Source organism: Mercenaria mercenaria, chromosome 4, assembly GCF_021730395.1.
Source record: "Mercenaria mercenaria strain notata chromosome 4, MADL_Memer_1, whole genome shotgun sequence".
Taxonomy (NCBI): Eukaryota; Metazoa; Mollusca; class Bivalvia; order Venerida; family Veneridae; genus Mercenaria; species Mercenaria mercenaria.
This window is the reverse complement of record NC_069364.1, coordinates 43,748,877-43,764,789: the sequence shown is the minus strand read 5'-3', so window position 1 is coordinate 43,764,789 and position 15,913 is coordinate 43,748,877. Positions and strand designations below refer to the sequence as shown.

At 36.4% G+C, this 15,913-nt stretch overlaps 1 protein-coding gene across 1 annotated transcript in view; it reads left to right on the top strand.

The window, feature by feature from the left end:
• Positions 1-11,660, top strand: part of LOC123551576 (rho GTPase-activating protein 1-like) — a 31,007-nt gene extending 19,347 nt beyond the window's left edge. Inside the window, exons 8-10 of the mRNA XM_053542159.1 lie at positions 2,683-2,889; positions 5,563-5,669; positions 6,036-11,660. Coding sequence (XP_053398134.1) covers positions 2,683-2,889; positions 5,563-5,669; positions 6,036-6,212 — 491 coding nt within the window. The 3' untranslated portion in view covers positions 6,213-11,660. The remainder of the gene's footprint in view (positions 1-2,682; positions 2,890-5,562; positions 5,670-6,035) is intronic.
• The last annotated feature ends 4,253 nt before the right edge of the window (positions 11,661-15,913 follow it).

Below are 15,913 nucleotides of genomic sequence, written 5' to 3'. Positions count from 1 at the left end.
CACCTGAGGCTAGCTCATGGTGAGCTTTTGTGACCGCTCAATGTCCGTTGTGCGTTGTCCATCCGTCAACATTTTCTAAAAAAATCTTCTTGAAAACCACTGGGCAGAATTATACCAAACTTCACAGGAATGATCCTTGGGTGGCCCCCTTTCAAAATTGTTCAGGAAAAACTTAAAAAATCTTCATGTCCAAAAATGCAAGGCATAGAGCCTTGATATTTGGCATGTGACATCATCTTATGGTCCTCTATGAAGATTGTTCAAATTATGCCCCTGGGGGTCTCAAGTTTTACATAGACTTATGTAGGAAAAAACTTTAAAAATCTTCTTGTCTAAAACCACAAGGTCTAGGTCTTTGATAATTGGTATGTAGCATTGCCTTATGGTCCTCTATCAAAATTATTCAAATTATAACCCTCGGGTGAAAAGAGGCCCTGCCCCGGGGGGGGGGGGGGGGGGGGGGGTCTCAAGGTTTACATATACTTATATAGGAATTTTTTTTTAAATCTTCTTGTCTGAAACTGCAAGGCCTAGGCTTTTGATCTTTGGTATGTTGCATTGCCTAGTGGTCCTCTACCAAAATTGTTCAAATTATGCCCCTTGGGTGAAAAAAGGCCCTGCTCAGGGGGTCTCAAGTTTTTCATAGACTTAATATATAGGAAAAAACTTTAAAAAATCTACTTGCCTGAAACTGCAAGGCCTAGGCTTTTGATATGTGGCATGTTGCCTTGCCTTGTGTTCCTCTACCAAAATTATTCAAATTATGCCCCTTGGGTGAAAAGAGGCCCTGCCCTTGGGGTCCCAGATTTAACATATATTTATAGGGGAAAAAAATCTTCTTGTCTGAAAGTTCAAGGCCCAGGCCTTTAATATTTGGTATGTAGAATTCCCTAGTGGATTTCTAACAAGATTGCCCAAATTATGCCCCTGGGGTGAAAAGAGGCCCCGCCCTGGGGGTCACTTGTTATATGAGTTATTTAGGAATAGATACTTCCTAGACTGCTTAATTATAATTACCTGATGACCCCAAGTGATTAGGGGGTCACCTGACTGTGACCTTGACCTACTGACCTACATTCTTGTTTTTTAAGATACAGCCTTGAAATTTGGATGACATGTACAATTTTGCACACCGATCTTAAAACTGACTTTCATTGACCATGAATGTGACCTACTTACTACTTTCTAATATTTTAGCATCAGTTTGCCATTTTAAACATGTGGCTCATATTACTCAGGTGAGCGATTCAGGGTCATCATGACCCTCTTGTTTAATTTATATAGCCATATTACACCTACATCTGTACCTTTTGTAATCATCTCCTCCATTATTTTCCATCCAGTTCATAGGAAACTTATTGGACATGCACAAATTTTCAGTCTTTCATATCTGGTTATTTTTTTTTAGCTCACCTGAGCACAAAGTGCAATGAGAGAGTTGTTGTGATTGCTCATCATCTGTCCATCAGTTGTCCATCCATCTACACTTTCCTTCAGAAGCCATCTCCTCTGAAACTACTGGTTAGATCTGCACTAAACTTGATCAGTATTATCCTGGCATGCTTTTCTGTCAATTTTGTTCAAATATTTCAGCTCGACCCTTTTTAGCCGCCAGAGGTAAAAAATAAAAATAAAAAACTAATTTACATGAACCGTTTGATGGGTCCTCAGCAGACTTGGTCTAAAGTGTCATTATAAGGTCCTGTCCCAAGTTTATTCAATTTGAGGCGCAAAAAAGCACTAAAGCTAAAAAATAGAAGTGGCTTTAAATGACTTCTTCTCATGAATTGCTTGTTTGATCTTCATCAAACTTGGTCTGTAAGGTCCTCTTCAAAACTTATTCAAATGGGGTCACTCGATCCCTTTTTAGGGGCCATTAGAGCTAAATATAGAAATATCTTTTAACAACTTCTTCTCATGAACCACTCAATGAAAAGAGACTTTCAAAAACACCCTCAGCCTGCTCCAATGGTCCGTGTATAGTTTTGTTTGTGTTACGACTGTTGTCATCTTTCACACAAATTCATGTAGTCAACTTCAACTTCCGTCAGCAGGAGCATATTTAGGTCCTTTTCCAAAGTTGCACACTCTCTAGCCTGTTTAAGCATTGAAACTCAGGTGAGTGATCTAGGGCCATAAGCTCTTTTGTTTGAGTTTTGTCAGCCATATTACAACTACATCTGTACCTTATGTACTCAACTCTTTCACTTTCCATCCAGTTCAGATGACATCTTCAGCATAAATTGGACATGCTTTATTTGGTGTTTACCCATTTTTTGTCTTTATATTTTATTCTTCCAAGCAATTCCATTGGGCATATGTCAAACAACTTTGAGATTATTCATTATTCTTGTTCATTAGTCAGGTTGTCAATACACATGATAAGTTTTCCATATATATCTTGAACTTCAAATATATTATTTATTTTAAACCAGCAAAATTTATGATTTCATTGTATGAAGAGTATTTCATCACTATGGAATTACTGATTTTGACAGGAAAATTTTTCATTTAATTATGATGTTGTGTCTCTTCATGAAATTAAATTTCAAAGAACAAATAGAAGTTCCCTTAATTTTCTCTTTATTAGCTGAAATTCACAGATACATGTTCCTGCGAATTAGCCATTTTTACCAAGAATTTTCTGCCAAAGGAATAAGATTAGTTTGTTCATAATTTCAGCGCTGGATTCAGAGGGTATTTTCCGACGCACAGCCAATGCAGCTACTTTGAAACAAGTGCAGCAAAGATTAAATAATGGGGAGACAATTGATTTCACAGAGTTTTCAGATGTCACGATAGCTGCCGTAACGTTGAAAACATTCCTAAGAGACTTATCGGAACCAATATTAACATTTGAGTTGTATGAACCAATTATAAGACTTCATGGTGAGTGTTTGTTTGTGTTCTGAAAGCTGTGTATGATTTTCTCACCATTAGACAAGGGTATTCAAAATGAAATACTGCTGTGAGATAATATTATCTCACATTTCTTGTCTCTCATCTGCCAAGAACTACTTTATGTAAGTATGCTATTGAAGGACATTTTTCAACAATAAAGGAAACCCAAGAAAAATACATTATCCAAAATGGAGAAATTATATTTTCCACACCTATTAAATTGTGAATAAAGGAATTCATCGCTAGGTTTGAGATATGAGCCGTGCCATGAGAAAACCAACATAGTCTGGTCAGGATCCATGCTGTTCGCTTTTAAAGCCTACTGCAATTAGAGAAACCGTTAGCGAACAGCATGGATCCTGACCAGACTGCGCGGATGCGCAGGCTGGTCTGGATCCATGCTGGTCGCAAAGCCACTATGTTGGTTTTCCCATGGCACGGCTCATATATAAAAAAGCTTTGTAGAACCTCATTTTTAGCTCACCTGTCACAAAGAGACAAGGTGAGCTTTTGTGTTCGCGCGGTGTCCGTCGTCCGTCCGTGCGTCCGTAAACTTTTGCTTGTGACCACTCTAGAGGTCACATTTTTCATGGGATCTTTATGAAAGTTGGTCAGAATGTTCATCTTGATGATATCTAGGTCAAGTTCGAAACTGGGTCACGTGCCGTCAAAAACTAGGTCAGTAGGTCTAAAAATAGAAAAACCTTGTGACCTCTCTAGAGGCCATATATTTCATAAGATCTTCATGAAAATTGGTCAGAATGTTCACCTTGATGATTTCTAGGTCAAGTTCGAAACTGGGTCACGTGGATTCAAAAACTAGGTCAGTAGGTCTAAAAATAGAAAAACCTTGTGACCTCTCTAGAGACCATATTTTTCATGAGATCTTCATGAATATTGGTCAGAATGTTCACCTTGATGATATCTAGGTCAAGTTCGAAACTGGGTCACGTAGGGTCAAAAACTAGGTCATTAGGTCTAAAAATAGAAAAACCTTGTGACCTCTCTAGAGGCCATATTTCTCAATGGATCTTCATGAAAATTGGTCAGAATGTTCACCTTGATGATATCTAGGTCAAGTTCGAAACTGGGTCACGTGGGGTTAAAAACTAGGTCAGTAGATCTAAAAATAGAAAAACCTTGTGACCTCTCTAGAGGCCATATTTTTCATGAGATCTTCATGAATATTGGTCAGAATGTTCACCTTGATGATATCTAGGTCAAGTTCGAAACTGGGTCATGTGGGGTCAAAAACTAGGTCAGTAGGTCTAAAAATAGAAAAACCTTGTGACCTCTCTAGAGGCCATATTTCTCAATGGATCTTCATGAAAATTGGACAGAATGTTCACCTTGATGATATCTAGGTCAAGTTCGAAAATGGGTAATGTGCGGTCAAAAATTAGGTCAGTAGGTCTTAAAATAGGAAAACCTTGTGACCTCTCTAGAGGCCATATTTTTCAATGGATCTTCATGAAAATTGGTCAGAGTGTTTACCTTGAAGATATCTAGGTCAAGTTCGAAACTAGGTCACATGGGGTTAAAAACTAGGTCAGTAGATCTAAAAATAGAAAAACATTGTGACCTCTCTAGAGGCCATATTTTTCATGAGATCTTCATGAATATTGGTCAGAATGTTCACCTTGATGATATCTAGGCCAAGTTCGAAACTGGGTCATGTGGGGTCAAAAACTAGGTCAGTAGGTCTAAAAATAGAAAAAACCTTGTGACCTCTCTAGAGGCCATATTTCTCAACGGATCTTCATGAAAATTGGTGAGAATGTTCAGCTTGATGATATCTAGGTCAGATTCGTAACTGGGTCATGTGCGGTCAAAAACTAGGTCAGTAGGTTGAAAAATAGAAAAATCTTGTGACCTCTCTAGAGGCCATATTTTTCATGAGATCTTCATGAAAATTGGTGAGAATGTTCACCTTGATGATATCTATGTCAAGTTTAAAAGTGGGTCACGTGCCTTCAAAAACTAGGTCATTAGGTCAAATAATAGAAAAACCTTGTGACCTCTCTAGAGGCCATATTTTTCAATGGATCTTCATGAAAATTGGTCAGAATTTTTTATCTTGATGATATCTAGGTCACATGTTCTCAAAAACTAGGTCACTATGTCAAATAATAGAAATAACGACGTCATACTCAGTTCAACACTGGGTCATGTGGGGATAGGTGAGCGATTCAGGACCATTATGGTCCTCTTGTTTAACAAATCTGAACCACATGAGTGGCTGTCTGATCAACAACTGATGGGAGTTGTAGATCCACCTTACGAGAATATATGCTAACCAGAATTTAATTTTCTTGATTCAAGAATTTAGACATTTTAGATTTTAAAACAATTACATATTTAGATAAAAAAATTCAGATTTTCTCCACCAAAATATTTCTGAAAATGTTAATTTCTCGCACTTTTCGTGTATTAAGAAAATCATGGCTAAAGTGACAAACAGATATTTGTTTTACAAGGATATTTAAAATACTGTATTTCAAATCTGCAAAAATATATTGAAGGGATAAATTCTTTATTTCCATATCTCATGTGTGCAGAAAGAATTGCAAGTGTGAACAGACCTATTACCTACCTAAAGTTTGATAAACATTGTGCAGTCATTGTTTTCTGTTTGGTTTATGATTGTTGTATATGTTTTAGGTCAAGAGAAAGATGAACAGATCTTGCAGGCAAAGAGAATGTTGACTGAGGAATTACCCGAGGATAACTACACAGTACTGAAGTACATTCTTGATCTTCTTACTGAGGTAATGTTTCATTTATAGTGTATTCTTCTTCAATGACCATTAGTATAGAATTTTCGCAGTTTGCCTAAATAGTTTGCCGTGATGTTTTAATAAAAGACATTATTGTGTCAGATTGTCATTCGCCCTCCACCTCTGCTTCATGTGGGGAAGTTTGCAGTTAGTCACAGAGAACAGGTTTGTATTGGTACAGAATTCAGGAATGCGGGTAAGGTTAACTGCCCGCCATTACATAACTGAAATACTGTTGAAAAATGGCATTAAACCCAAAATAAATAAATTCTTTGAGTACCATTTTTGTGCTTTAATAGATTAATTTGAAGATACCTGATGGGAACATGCAGATAGAATATTTCATTATTATTTTAGGTTGCCGCACATTCAGACAAGAACAAAATGACCACACAGAACCTTGCAATTTGTTTTGGACCAAACCTTATCTGGCCCAAGGGTCAGGCGTCGCTCAACACAATGGGACATGTTAACACATTCGCTCTATTGCTTTTAGATAACTTTGATGAGTTATTTAACACAGCAACTTCATAGAACTAAAAAAAATGGATGAGATAGGATCGTATTTTGGTACAATTTAAAATTTAGAACTGGGATCAGTTCACAGCACTTCAGAGTGAGACAGGTGTGAGATGTGTGACATTTCTGAAAGCTGTTCATAAATATTGGAATTTCCTAGTCTCCGAGAACATTTTATACATTGATACTATGTGGTGATGGACAGGGATAATCGATGTGTACAGGTGGTCCTCCAGGTTTTGGTCTGTTGTATAAATGAGCCGTGTCATGAGAAAACCAACATAGTGGCTTTGCGACCAGCATGGATCCAGACCAGCCTGCGCATCCGCGCAGTCTGGTCAGGATCCATGCTGTTCGCTAACAGTTTCTCCAATTTCAATAGGATTTAAAAGCGAACAGCATGGAGCCTGACCAGATTGCGCTGATGCGCAGGCTGGTCTGGATCCATGCTGGTCGCATACCCACTACGTTGGTTTTCTCATGGCAAGGCTCAAATAGACTTTCTTAGCTTTTGTAAATAAATACTAGAATAATTTATAGAACCATTGAGCAACACTGTCATCAGTTAGAAATACCTATCATGAAAAAAAAAATTAGGTGTCGTTATAATTCCACTTTTGTCAGTTAGTATCTTATAATGAAATTTTAAATCGTTAAGTCCAAACAAAACTAGTTATTTCATTAATTTATTTTGTCGATTAAAAGAATCTCAAAAAAGAGTTTTGTTATTTATGATACTAGGGGCAAGATTTTTATGAAATTATGAGAAAATTAGACTAATTTCGGATTTTAGTGTACAGTCGACATTGTATTAAGAGACCGGACTGCTAAGAAATGGTCTCTTAATGGAATAGTCTCTAAATGAATTTCAGTCAGATGAAAAGGAAAGTTATTTTTAACTGTTAATTTAACTGTATTTATTATGAACATACATATGTGATTTCAAATCTGTTTTAACATCGTGAACACTTTTCCAAGTCCACAAACCGTGAAAATCATGGCTAGATTGTTTGTCAGTTTGACTGATACAAATGTTAATTGCATTCAGTCACGTGCAAAACGTACTCGCTAATTACACAGATGAAGAAATGCCGGGTAGAATTTTGGTACCCGGTCGCTTAATAGATACTTTTGTCGAATATATTACCTGTCGGGACTACATTACTGTGGTCGCTAAACGTTTCATAAAAAAGTCGTTTAATGGAATGAATTTATATACTGAAAACTTTCGGGAGGGATTTTGACTGATCGTTTAATACAAAAATCGCTTAATAGAGGTGGTCGCAAGTACAATGTCGACTGTAATCTTTCTGTTTTGAAATTTGAAATTTAAAAAATTAAGTAAATAAATTTATCATTTTTGATTTGAAATGCATTACAAATTGAGGAAACAAATTATGTTAAACTTCAAAATCGAATCAATCGTGTTACACACTGGCATAAAGTGTGCTACTTGGTGAAATTGTGTTAAAGTACCTTCACTGACCAAAATATTATCTTCAAGCTGTGTCCTGTAGATTTGGTAAATTTTGCCATTGTTTCATTTTCGCTAATATTCTGTAATTCTTAACACTGCAAATGAGGCTGCAAACTGTGAAATAGCTTAATAAAGTATATATGAAAATTATCCAGTTCACAATACCTGGAAACAAAATTTCAAGATTTGCCAGTGAAAACATGTTTGAAGCTGTGACATCTACCTCAGTGAAGTGTTAATAAATACATTTCCCCTCAATTAGCTTGGTTTAATTTGATAGCGGAAGAGGGGGCCCTTTCACCTTTGTGCTTTGTATTTTTATGTCAAATGACCAGACAAAAGGAATTAAGGTACACATTAAAAATTTGTTTGTGAAATTCAAAATAATGGTAGAGACTTGATGTGATAGGAAATACTAAAGTTTCTCGAAAGAGGGTCAAAAAATTTGGCAGCATTTCATTTAGGTATTGGTTGCAGGCACTTTCACCTGTATATCATTTACTATTTTTATCACATTTATTCGGTGCTTATCACATAAATCATTTAGTGTGTTCAGATTCATGCATTGTATCAATTTCTAGATCCTGAAATAAACAGGAAAGGGAAATAACAGTTTGTATAAATTGTAATAGTTTTGCTAATTATAAGGCACTGTCAGAACTTTTTCTCATTACATGTATTAAATCCCATGTTTTATCAAAGTATTTGCAAGATTTGTTATAATTTTTTTAAAGACGAAGCATTGTCTTAATCAGTACACTATTTACATTACTTTTACCAAATCAGATAAAGGGAGGTAATGATGATGTGTCTTGTGTTTTCAGAAGTTCTGGATTATCTGTTATATATTCTAACCTTTACCCTGCTAAATTCTTAAAATGGACTGATCCATCATTCAATTTGGACAATACCACTTAATATTCAAAGGGGTGTGTTCACTGAAAATTTACTGACTGAAAAGGGAATAGTGCAGAGCATGATCAAACTGCATGGATGTGCAGGCTGATCTTGGTCTGCACTGGTCGCAAAGGCAAAAATCACTTGCCGCCAGAAGGCTAAAGATAAATTAGTCTCCAAGGAAAATAAGTTAAATGGTAATTATTCACAAACACAGCTTTTCATTTTTGTATTTGAATCACAGGTTTCTTTAATGAAACAGAATTAATGGGTTCATTGTAAAAGAATTATAGAACTATCATAGAAATGTTCATGTTTCAAATTCATGGTGTCAGAAAATCATATCACAAGTCACAGATCTGGACCAGTAGGATGGTTGAGAAACAATTCTGTTTAGAACTATGTTTGTTTAAGAATGAAATAAAAAAAGGTTTAATCACATGTCGGAGGAAAAGGTACCATTATGACATATAAAAAAAATATGTGTGTAGAATAGCTGAAGAAGTTTTTGTTTATGTATCCAGATTGTGAAGCAGTGCTTCAGCTGTGAAATCTTGAATATGGGTGGAGGACTAATTTCTAATGATTTCATGGTTGCATCAGTTCATGAAATTTAATCCCAACCAGTAATTTTTTCTACTCTGTGGGAGACATGCGCTTTTCTCAAAAGCATCTCTAGTTTAGTTGACTGATATTTATCTTTCAATGGCAGCCAAAATTTTAAGGGGATGTAAATATTGTATCTTATTTGATACATTGTGCTTTGGATTTGTTCGAGTTATTTCCCTTCAATATCTACATTTTGCTCTAAATTCAGAAATTGTTTTCTGAAACTAAAACAAAGAAAAATATTTGCTCAAATATTCATGATACCTGTTTTGAACAATACTCAGCCAAATTGTAATCTCTTGTGTTATTCTCTGTATATGTGTAAATTTACTTCCAAGAAATTTATAATTGAGCCGCGCCATGAGAAAACCAACATAATGGGTATGCGACCATCATGGATCCAGACCAGCCTGCGCATCCGCACAGTCTGGTCAGGCTCCATGCTGTTCGCTTTTAAAGCCTATGGAATTGGAGAAACTATTAGCGAACAGCATGGATCCTGACCAGACTGCGGGGATGCGCAGGCTGGTCTAGATCCATGCTGGTCGCATACCCACTATGTTGGTTTTCCCATGGCATGGCTCAATTATCTTTTTGTTTGTGATTTTAGATACAAGACCCACAATTAAGATTATAGGAAGGTTAAACTGTATTTTATCAATGCCATTGTTGTGCAGTCTAGGTTCTGGTAATGTTACTTAAAAAATGTAAGAAACTTCAGTGACTCTGGGCCTAGACTTTATTAACATTGACTGATGAATTAAAGAGAAATAAAACTTAAATTTATGTGTTGGTATATGCAGGAAGAACCAAGATTTTCATGTGCCAGTGTAGTATAAATCAGTTAAGAAATTAACAGAAAAAATCCTGTGTTTACCAACCATCCTTTGAGCCGTACCATGAGAAATCCTTTGAGCCGTACCATGAGAAAACCAACATAATGCGTTTGCGACCAGCATGGATCCAGACCAGCCTGAGCATCTGTGCAGTCTGGTCAGGATTGATGCTGTTCGCTAACAGTTTCTCTAATTGCAATAGGCTTTAAAAGTGAACAGCATGGATCCTGACCAGACTGCGCGAATGCGCAGGCTGGCCTGGATCCATGCTGGTCACAAAGCCACTATGTTGGTTTTCTCATGGCGCAGCTCATTTTTCCCTTCCTGGTTAAAATATCATACATTTTTGTTTATCTGTAAAAGCCATTTCACATTTACACAAAATCAAAATCAAAATGAAAAAAAGGCTAAATTAATGGGCCATTTTACGTTCATGCCAAAACCGAGTTGAAAAGTAAACTGAAACTGAAAGGATATTATTCGCAAATTGAAATCCTTGTTCGGTTACTGAATTTGACCTCAAAAGGGGAAAAAGGTTGCATTATTCTACAATTTCCTTGATTTACACATTTAAAGTTGGAGATTAATACTTGAATATGTGAAAGCTCTAGCCAGTTCTGGAACAATGAAATGTCATCAGATTGGACTAAGAAATGGTTTGGTTTATTTGTGAAATGGTTTAATACATACATTATACGTGCTTGTCATAAATTAGACATTCCTGTTGAATTCTGTGTATTTGTATAACATTGTTTGTTTACTTTGATGTACCAATTGTTTTCCTCCTTCATTTCTGTATAAATATTGATTTTTTCATCCATTATATGTAATTGTATGGAATTTGTTAAAAAAAAATTATGTAAAATATTGTGTATTAAGTGTGTTGATTTCAGAAACTGGTGAAATGAATTACACAGACTGCAGCATAGACATTTTTAGATTACCTCCTGTGTAATTATATACATGTATCCTCAATAGATGACATATTATTGTGTTCATACAGGCATATTTATTGTTACTATATACTACATGTATAACATACGCACCATTTCTGTCTGTAAACTTTTCTTAAAAGTTCAGATAGGAAGTTAAGAAAATAAGCTAAACAGATAAAATCATAGAATAGTTTTTTTCACAGAATGGGCAAGGAACATTTCTATATATTACCCTTTTCTCAAGTTACATAAGAAATGATATACAGTCAAACTACGTTTGTTCGACATCTGATAATTTTAATACCATTCTTTGCATGAACTCTTTTTTCAGGTTTTTGGGCAAAACCTCTGTATGGCTTGAACTACTTCGAACTCGGAACAAAGTTTGTAGGTCCCATCAAATTTCAGCAAACAAAGTTTGACTGTATAGGAGAAGGATTTGTTAACCCTTATCATGCTGAACACAAGTGATTATGCCTTTGTGACCAGTGCAGTTCATGATCAGCCTGCGCATCCATGCAGTCTGATCCAGATCTGTATGGATGTGCAGGCTGATCATGATTTTCACTGGTCGCAAAGGCAGCATCAATTGTGTCCAGCATTACAAGGGTTAAATGTGAAATAGTATGACAGATAGGGCCAGACAATTTCTTGGTCCATATAAGGTTGAAGTGACACCATTGCTAGCGTGTACTATAAAAAAAAAACACACACACACACTTTGATATATAAGAAATTTTTGTCGTACATTTGCTTTTGACTGTCTCAGAAAATTTAAGATGCCCATGACAATATGCTTTGTAAGAAATTGTTTCCTAATTACTGTACAAAATATGAAAAGTTATCATGATTCCATTATAAATACAAAGGTGTGCCTTCATTTCGATTTTCTTGAAGGCTTTCCTTTATTTTGGATCATTGCTAGATATGGTTTTATTACACTTATGTGACATTCAGAAATATTTTACAAGTTTGATTATTTTAATGAATTGCTTTTGAAAGGAATTCAGATTCTAATGATTTTGCCTTTCAAATAAATAACGATTTTAATGGTTTGCCCAGGAAATAAATGAATGTGTTATCATGTTTTGTTGTTAAAAAAATACACAAGTTTCAATTGTTTGTTTTAATATCAAGATGATTAGGATGTAATGATTAATCTGTTACTTCCCCCTGCCCCAGATGATTTTTTTTTTATGTCAGGAAATTACAGTATTTTTAGCTCACCTGTCACAAAGTGACAAGGTGAGCTTTTGTGATCGCGCGGTGTCCGTCGTCCGTGCGTGCGTGCGTGCGTCCGTCCGTCCGTAAACTTTTGCTTGTGACCACTCTAGAGGTCACATTTTTCATGGGATCTTTATGAAAGTTTGTCAGAATGTTCATCTTGATGATATCTAGGTCAAGTTCGAAACTGGGTCACGTGCCTTCAAAAACTAGGTCAGTAGGTCTAAAAATAGAAAAACCTTGTGACCTCTCTAGAGGCCATATATTTCATAAGATCTTCATAAAACTTGGTCAGAATGTTCACCTTGATGATATCTAGGTCAAGTTTGAAACTGGGTCACGTGCCATCAAAAACTAGGTCAGTAGGTCTAAAAATAGAAAAACCTTGTGACCTCTCTATAGGCCATATATTTCACAAGATCTTCATGAAAATTAGTGAGAACGTTCACCTTGATAATATCTAGGTCAAGTTTGAAACTGGGTCATGTGCCATCAAAAACTAGGTCAGTAGGCCAAATAATAGAAAAACCTTGTGACCTCTCTAGAGGCCATATTTTTCACGGGATATGTATGAAAGTTGGTCTGAAAGTTCATCTTGATGATATCTAGATCAAGTTCGAAACTGGGTCATGTGTGGTCAAAAACTAGGTCAGTAGGTCTAAAAATAGAAAAACCTTGTGACCTCTCTAGAGGCCATATATTTCATGAGATCTTCATGAAAATTGGTCAGAATGTTCACCTTGATGATATCTAGGCCAAGTTCGAAAGTGGGTCATGTGCGGTCAAAAACCAGGTCAGTAGGTCAAATAATAGAAAAACCTTGTGACCTCTCTAGAGGCCATATTTTTCATGGGATCTGTATGAAAATTGGTCTGAATGTTCATCTTGATGATATCTAGGTCAAATTTGAAAGTGGGTCACGTGCCATCAAAAACTAGGTCAGTAGGTCAAATAATAGAAAAACCTTGTGACCTCTTTAAAGGCCATATTTTTCATGGGATCTGTATGAAAATTGGTCTGAGTCTTCATCTTGATGATATCTAGGTCCAGTTCGAAACAGGGTCATGTGCGGTCAAAAACTAGGTCATTAGGTCTAAAAATAGAAAAACCTTGTGACCTCTCTAGAGACCATACTTGTGAATGGATCTCCATAAAAATTGGTCAGAATGTTCATCTTGATGATATCTAGGTCAAGTTTGAAACTGGGTCACATGCCATTAAAAAACTAGGTCAGTAGGTCAAATAATAAAAAAACCTTGTGACCTCTCTAGAGGCCATACTTTTCATGGGATCTGTATGAAAGTTGGTCTGAATGTTCATCTTGATGATATCTAAGTCAAATTTGAAACTGGGTCAACTGCGGTCAAAAACTAGGTCAGTAGGTCTAAAATTATTAAAATCTTTTGACCTCTCTAGAGACCATATTTTTCAATGGATCTTCATGAAAATTGGTCAGAATTTTATCTTGATAATATCTAGGTCAAGTTCAAAACTGGGTCACATGAGCTCAAAAACTAGGTCACTATGTCAGATAATAGAAAAAATGACGTCATACTCAAAACTGGGTCATATGGGAAGAGGTGAGCGATTCAGGACCATCATGGTCCTCTTGTTTTATATTATTACACAGTAAGTCAGTATATGGTATAAATAACAGTTGATACAATTGTTAAGTTTCTAGTATTTAACTTCCTTTGTTGAAAAATGTGTCAGAATATCCCACGGTATACCGTCCAGTTTTTTTAGCTCACCTGTCACAAAGTGACAAGGTGAGCTTTTGTGATCGCGCGGTGTCCGTCGTCCGTCCGTCCGTCCGTGCGTGCGTCCGTCCGTCCGTAAACTTTTGCTTGTGACCACTCTAGAGGTCACATTTTTCATGGGATCTTTATGAAAGTTGGTCAGAATGTTCATCTTGATGATATCTAGGTCAAGTTCGAAACTGGGTCACGTGCCGTCAAAAACTAGGTCAGTAGGTCTAAAAATAGAAAAAACCTTGTGACCTCTCTAGAGGCCATAATTTCAATGGATCTTCATGAAAATTGGTCAGAATGTTCATCTTGATGATATCTAGGTCAAGTTCGAAACTGGGTCACGTGCGGTCAAAAACTAGGTCAGTAGGTCTAAAAATAGAAAAACCTTGTGACCTCTCTAGAGGCCATATATTTCACAAGATCTTCATGAAAGTTGGTCAGAACGTTCACCTTGATGATATCTAGGTCAAGTTCGAAACTGGGTCACGTGCCTTCAAAAACTAGGTCAGTAGGTCAAATAATAGAAAAACCTTGTGACCTCTCTAAAGGCCATATTTTTCATGGGATCTGTATGAAAGTTGGTCTGAATGTTCATCTTGATGATTTCTAGGTCAAGTTCGAAACTGGGTCACGTGCCATCAAAAACTAGGTCAGTAGGTCTAAAAATAGAAAAACCTTGTGACCTTTCTAGAGGCCATATATTTCACAAGATCTTCATGAAAATTGGTCAGAACGTTCACCTTGATGATATCTAGGTCAAGTTTGGAACTGGGTCACGTGCCATCAAAAACTAGGTCAGTAGGTCTAAAAATAGAAAAACCTTGTGACCTTTCTAGAGGCCATATATTTCACAAGATCTTCATGAAAATTGGTCAGAACGTTCACCTTGATGATATCTAGGTCAAGTTCGAAACTGGGTCACGTGCCATCAAAAACTAGGTCAGTAGGTCAAATAATAGAAAAACCTTGTGACCTCTCTAAAGGCCATATTTTTCATGGGATCTGTGTGAAAGTTGGTCTGAATGGTCATCCTGATGATATCTAGGTCAAGTTCGAAACTGGGTCACGTGCGGTCAAAAACTAGGTCAGTAGGTCTAAAAATAGAAAAACCTTGTGACCTCTCTAGAGGCCATATATTTCATGAAATCTTCATGAAAATTTGTCATTATGTTCACCTTGATGATATCTAAGTCAAGTTCGAAAGTGGGTCACGTGCCATCAAAAACTAGGTCAGTAGATCAAATAATAGAGAAACCTTGTGACCTAACTAGAGGCCATATTTTCCATGGGATCTGTATGGAAGTTGGTCTGAATGTTCATCTTGATGATATCTAGGTCAAATTTGAAAGTGGGTCATGTGCCGTCACAAACTAGGTCAGTAGGTCAAATAATAGAAAAACCTTGTGACCTCTCTAAAGGCCATATTTATACAATGGATCTTCATGAAAGTTGATCTGAATGTTCATCTTGATGATATCTAGGTCAAATTCGAAACAGGGTCATGTGCGGTCAAAAACTAGGTCAGTAGGTCTAAAAATAGAAAAACCTTGTGACCTCTCTAGAGGCGATACTTGTGAATGGATATTCATAAAAATTGGTCAGAATGTTCACCTTGATGATATCTAAGTCAAGTTTGAAAGTGGGTCACGTGCCTTCAAAAAGTAGGTCAGTAGGTCAAATAATGAAAAAATGTTGTGACCTCTCTAAAGGCCATATTTTTCATGGAATCTGTATGAAAGTTGGTCTGAATGTTTATCTTGATGATATCTAGGTCAAGTTTGAAACTGGGTCAACTGCGATCAAAAACTAGGTCAGTAGGTCTTGAAATAGAAAAACCTTGTGACCTCTCTAGAGGCCATACCCTTGAATGGATCTTCATGAAAATTGGTCAGAATGTTCACCTTGATGATATCTAGGTCAAGTTTGAAACTGGGTCACATGCCTTAAAAAACTAGGTCAGTAGGTCAAATAATAGAAAAACCTTGTG